General features: G+C 36.2%; 1 protein-coding gene across 5 annotated transcripts in view; it reads right to left on the bottom strand.

Moving 5' to 3' along the window:
• Positions 1-562: 562 nt before the first annotated feature.
• The window catches only part of LOC130929477 (microtubule cross-linking factor 1), a 91,484-nt gene continuing 86,039 nt past the window's right edge, over positions 563-6,007 (bottom strand). For 3 of the 5 annotated variants that reach the window (XM_057856630.1, XM_057856629.1, XM_057856631.1), the window contains one exon: positions 563-2,089. In XM_057856630.1, the coding sequence (XP_057712613.1) occupies positions 1,892-2,089 (198 nt within the window). In that variant the 3' untranslated portion in view covers positions 563-1,891. The remainder of the gene's footprint in view (positions 2,090-6,007) is intronic. The other 2 variants (XM_057856632.1, XR_009066901.1) reach the window with 2 other exon arrangements.

Genomic DNA, 6,007 nt, shown 5'->3' with positions numbered 1-6,007 from the left:
ACAGTGCGTGCATGCTATCGATCCATATACTTTGAATATAAGCCTAAACAGGGATTATATATGCCTGTTATTTGTGTCCTCTTTTTAACAGCAACAAGCCTATGGCTACGTTCATACTACAGGTCTTAATGCACGAATCCGATTTTTTGTCATATCTGGTTTTTTGGCGTGCCCATTCAGACTGCCTTTGTCCATTGAAACCATTCAAGTATTACGCACTAATTCGCAGTCCGACATGCGCTGAGCAAGACGACCTGCATGCACAGAAGCATCAAAACAAATGACCATACAATCACACATGCTGCCTGTCATCCGTCATTCCAGGGATATAATATTTTGCTTATTAAAAAGAGGACACATATAACAGGCATAAATAATCCCTGTACAGGTTTATATTCAAAGTATATGGATCGATAGCATGCACGCACTGTTCGTGCATGTCACACACACATACGAGCAGTTTGCCCCGACTCTCGGCTGTGTAAGCAATGTTGTAATATTGCTTATATGGAGCAAAGAGAGAACCGATCATTCTCAGGCTTATCCTCAAACCTTTTTTCTTTTTTTAATGACTTGTCAAGTCCGACCCTTCCTAAAAAGCCGTTTTCAAGGCAAGCTAGGCGCTAATAACGCACAGCTGCTTGATGTGTGATGGCGCGGTGTGGATTCTCTGTTAAGCTTGTTCGGACAGAATATTAATTAAAGATGAATGAAAACTAAATACTATTGAATATGTCATTATTATTATTATAATTATTATTATTATTATTATGACCGGATTTTTATGACCCTGTCAGTCAAAATGACAGACAACGAAAAAGTCTAGCGCAACCTCTGGTTCCAAGTGAGTTTCTTTGATACCCAGTCTTTTGTTAGTAACAGTTTTGTTTGCTTCTGTACTTTCTTTGTATCATCACAGCCTTTGTTTTGCACTTCAAAGCCTTTGTTTTGCACTTTGTTTTTCGTTGGCTTTAATTGAACCCTTTTTTGCACCGTTCATCTGCCTCGCCTCCTTTTTCCTGCATTTAGGTCCATACAACCTGCCTGCCCGTGTTTTCCTGACACTACCTATTTTCTAAGTGGGTGAACTTGCAAAATCACAAGGGGTGCAAATACTTCTGGTCCTCACTGTATATTCATTCATATTCTGAACGGGCAGAATATATTTATATAAATATTATAGGTATGTAAATTTGCATATCAATAATTCTAAAAAAGCATGATTATTGCAAGAAAGTGTTTTTCTTTGGGGAAACGTACATATATTTTATGTGGTAGAGGTTTAAAACAGAGAAAATAAGTCATGAAAGGGGGTGAAAGGAAGAAAAACTCAAACAAAAAAACCAAACAATTCGAGAAAAAAACGAGTTATGTGAGTGTGTGGATTGGCGTAGTCTACTGTATTTTTTTTCCAAGATGTTTTTTTTTTTTTTTTAGATTAACCTTTCCCCCCTCTGAATCCAATACTTGAGTGAGTCCAAGTGATTTTCCCCGACAAAATATAAACTGCCTCCTTAAATACTGTATTTTAAGTATAATTTGTCTCTTTTCTTTTCAGTGTGGCTCTAATACTCTTGCATATGACTTGAGGCAGGTTGAAATATAATATTCAAGTAAAAAAATGTACACACACACTCCCAAAAAATATATGGACAAAAAATGAAGTCAAAAGGACGAGGCACCTTTTATGGAAATACATTTGTGATGATTTGTACTACTGTATTTTTTGTTGTTGATGATGATTACAGTACATCTTGAAGTTTTTTTTTTCTTCAAATTCCCACTGAGGGGTCAGCTGGTGATTCTCAGGTGACCAATGAGCTTTAGAGTCATTTTGGAGAGCGAACGAATGAATGAGTGAGGGGGTGCCGTCAGAGGTAGAGGCTGACCGTTAAGTTGGCGCGTCGCCAGCCGGGATGCTTCTGCACCGCCCCGGAGGTGGGAAGGTGAACCTCCTTCCGGACGCCGCGTGAGAGGAGGGGGGCGGCGAGAGGTTGGCCCAGCGCGAGGGTGGGCGGCGGTTGGGGGGGCGGGCTCGGCGCAGGTAGTGCCACTCCAAGGGCGGAACCACCAGAGAGTGGGGGAGGTCCTATCAATGACAAATAGGGTCAACAACCAAATTGGTTTGCACCGCTAACTGACAACGACAGTGTAGTTCACGACCAGTCATATGTGTCAAGAAAAAGAATATAAAATATATAAAAATATATTTTTTTTCGGAATTATTTTATCAGTAAAGAACATTCTAGAAAGGAAAGTTGATTTTAAAAACAATTTAAAATAATTATTACAAATGTGTAATTGAACTCATTTTTTCAAAAGTAAAATTATGATAGTTTTTTTACTCACCCTGCAAAAATACTTATATAGATATTAATTATATAAAATACATACTCAAAACAATATAGTTTTAAAGTTATAAAAATTGTTTCAACTATTTAATTCAAAGAAAATAATAATTTAAAAAAAAACTGTTTTTTTTTTCAGACAGTTATAGTCTTCCAAGAAAGTTTTTTTTCTTCACAAGAAATCAATATAAAATGTTATTGTTAATTATTACAATGATTCTTAAATATAATTATGTAGTTATGAAGTCACACCTGAGTATAAGTCGCAATAGCATAATGAAGAGGGGAAAAAACATTTTTTAATTAGAAACCAAGAAAAACAATCCATTAAAAATATATAGTTAAATGGACAGCAATTGGCAAAATAGGCATCTGTTAACGTAACATATTAACAGTTTTTAACTAATAACTATAGCTTTAAAACATAATAACAGGGTGTTTGCGGTCAGAGTGAAAAAAAAAACAAAAGTACCATAATTTTCGGACTATAAGACGCACCAGACTATAAAGCCGCCACCAACCAAATTTGACACGAAAACAGCATTTGTTCATAGATAAGCCGCACTGGACTATAAGACGCAAGTGTCCTCACTGTATTATGGGATATTCACACCAAAAGATATTAACGGGTAACACTTTATTTGACAGCGGCATCATAATAGTGTCGTCATAAGACCAAATGAAGAACCATGAAGCGTTGAACCAATTGGCTGCAAAGCTTCATTGCTTCAAGATGCTTCATTTGGCCATCACTGCTCCTCTGAGGTAGACAGAAAACCTCTGCTGCCACCTGCTGCCAACATTGTTGTCATCCAGCATGCTTCCTAGCAAGCATTGCAGCGCTGCAGATATACATAACAATCAAAATTGATGTTCTGTTCTAATTATTTCTTCAGTTACTGTTCCAATTGTTTAATTAATTGCTAGTTATAGTATTTGGTAACACTTTATTTGACAGTGGTGCCCTAAGACTGCCATTAGACAATCATAATTATGACATGACACTGTCATGAGCATTTTTGAATGCTTAGAACAGATGTCATTTAGTGTCATCCGATAAATTATCTCACTTTCGAATGGATGTAAAAATCCGAGCTGGACATTAATGGAGTTAGTGACATAATTTGCCGGATGACACTTGATGACATCTGTCATAAGAATTTAGTAATGTTCATGATAGTGTACTGTCATAATTATGACGGTCTTATCACATTCTTATGACGCTGCTGTCAAATAAAGTGTTACCTAATTAACCCAAATAAATCAGCAAATAAGCTGCAGGATTCAAAATAACGGAAAAAAGTAGCGGCTTATAGTCCGAAAATTATGGTACATAAGTCGCACTTTACAATGAAAAAAGTGTTACAAATTGTCTGTAAAATGCGGTAATATGTTATTTTATTTATTTTTTTAAGTAGAATATATATTACGTTTTTGTTTCTCATCAAACTTTTTTCATGTTGTCGTCACTTTTCTTTCTTATTATTATTTTTAAAAAAAACAACACTCAATATTTTCCTGGAAAAGTTGCTGGGATTGAAGAGGTTCTATTTTACAAGCTGACGTCGTATACTATACAAATCATGCAAAAGAAGTCACTCAAACACACAAACATGATCCACAAAAGGGCAAAAACATATCCACCTTAAAACAGAATATTTGCTCGTTACTCTATTTCTTTAGCAGATAATGAAAGCATTTTCTTGAGTAATTTTTTATTCTTTCTTAACACAAAGTTGTGTCTTAAGGTAGACTTTGTTTCACCACTCAAGTGTTCAGTTACATGACAAACACGCAACGACGACGAGAAAATGGGGCTCTTCCATTGGCTTTTTAATGCGACAGTGAGGATTGAAACTGGGAAAGAAACTGTGGGCTGAAATGTATGAATGAAAGAAATGAGAAAATGTTCATTTCAGAAACAGCACATCACGACCTGTCATGAAACGTGGAGAAACACGCCAAAGGAATCCCACATTCATTTGGCGTGTTTGACTCACATGAAGATTTATAGGAGCACACTGCATTTTTTTTTCTTCAAAATTGATGTAACCATTAGTGTACAGTAGTTGGTTGAATTGAAACTAGTCGTGAAGATGCTGTGTGTGGTGTGAAACTCAAGAGGGCGCTGTAGATTACCAATGGCAACGATTCATTGACATATGGAAAGCAGTTATTGTTATAAAGCAATATCATGCATAAAAAAGGAGTATATTATTGTTTCGTTGAAGGATTTTTCCCCTGAGAAATCTAATGAGAAAAAGGTCACATTTTCTCAGAAATAAATCAATGATTGGGAGGATTGAATAAAGAGAAATATCTTTAATGACATAAATTGCATTACATGAAAAAGTAATCTGAAAAAAAGATTATTTTTAATTAAAAAATTTATCTTTTAATAAAAGAGCCTAAATTCATGAAATTGCCCACTTTCTTTTAACCATTTTCATATAAAAATGCAAAAAAAAAAAACCGACAACAACAACAACAAAAAACGGGTCATCAATATTAAAAAAAATAATAATGAATTAACTAAACTATTTTTTCGGATCAAAAATAGTCATTTGCCCAATAAAAGTTTAAACGTGTCGGCGTTCCCTGAAAGGAATTAAGTAGTAAAGTAATGAGTAGTAATAAATAAAGTATTAAATACAGCTACAGTGATATCAAAAAGTAACTAAATCTTTTGGAATTTCTCACATTTGTACATAAAATCACCATCAAATGTGATCTGATCTTTGTCAAAATCACACAGATAAAAAAACAGTGTCTGCTTCAACTCAAACCACCCAAACATTTTCAGGTTTTCATATTTCAATGAGGTTAGTATGCCAATAATGACAGAAGGGGGAAAAACAAGTAAATGAACCATCATATTTAATATTTTGTGCCAACCCCATGACTTCAACCAGACGCTTCTTGTTGCTGCAGATCATTCTGGCACATCGATCAGGACTAATCACTGCCCATACTTCGCTACAAAACTGCTATAGTTCAGTCAGATTCCTGGGATGTCTGGCATGAATCACTGTCTTTAGGTGATGCCGCAGCATCTCAATAGGGTTCAAGTCTGGACTTTGACACTCCTGAACGTGTGTTTTGTTCTTCTGAAACCATTCTGAATTTGATTTACTTCTGTGTTTTGGATCATTGTCTTGTTGCAGCATCCATCCTCTTTTATACTTCACCTGTCTGACAAACCGCCGCAGGTTTTGAATTCATTCCATTAATGATTGCAAGTTGTCCAGGCCCTGAGGTGGAAAACAGCCCCAAATCATGATGCTCCTTCCAACATGCTTCACGGTGGGAATGAGGTGTTGATGTTGGTAAGCTGTTCCATTTTTCCTCCACACATGACGCTGTGTGTGTTACTCCCAAACAATTCAACTTTGGTTTCATCAATCCACAAAATATTTTGCCAAAACTTCGGTGGAGTGTCCAAGTGCCTTTTCGCGAACATTAAACGAGCAATAATGTTGTTGGTTTTTTTTAGACCGTAGTGGCCTCCTCTGTGGAGTCTTTAGCACACACTCTAGGGTTCTTTTTTACCTCTCTGAGTATTCTGCGCCGAACTCATGGCGTCATCTTTGGTGGACGGCCATTCCTTGGAAGGGAAGCAACTAGAGGTGTGCAAAATTTCCGATTCTTAGATTATTCGC

Source organism: Corythoichthys intestinalis, chromosome 14 (genome assembly GCF_030265065.1).
Source record: "Corythoichthys intestinalis isolate RoL2023-P3 chromosome 14, ASM3026506v1, whole genome shotgun sequence".
In the NCBI taxonomy this organism is placed as follows: Eukaryota; Metazoa; Chordata; class Actinopteri; order Syngnathiformes; family Syngnathidae; genus Corythoichthys; species Corythoichthys intestinalis.
Note: the sequence above shows the minus strand (reverse complement) of the source record. Positions and strands in the feature narration are given on the sequence as shown.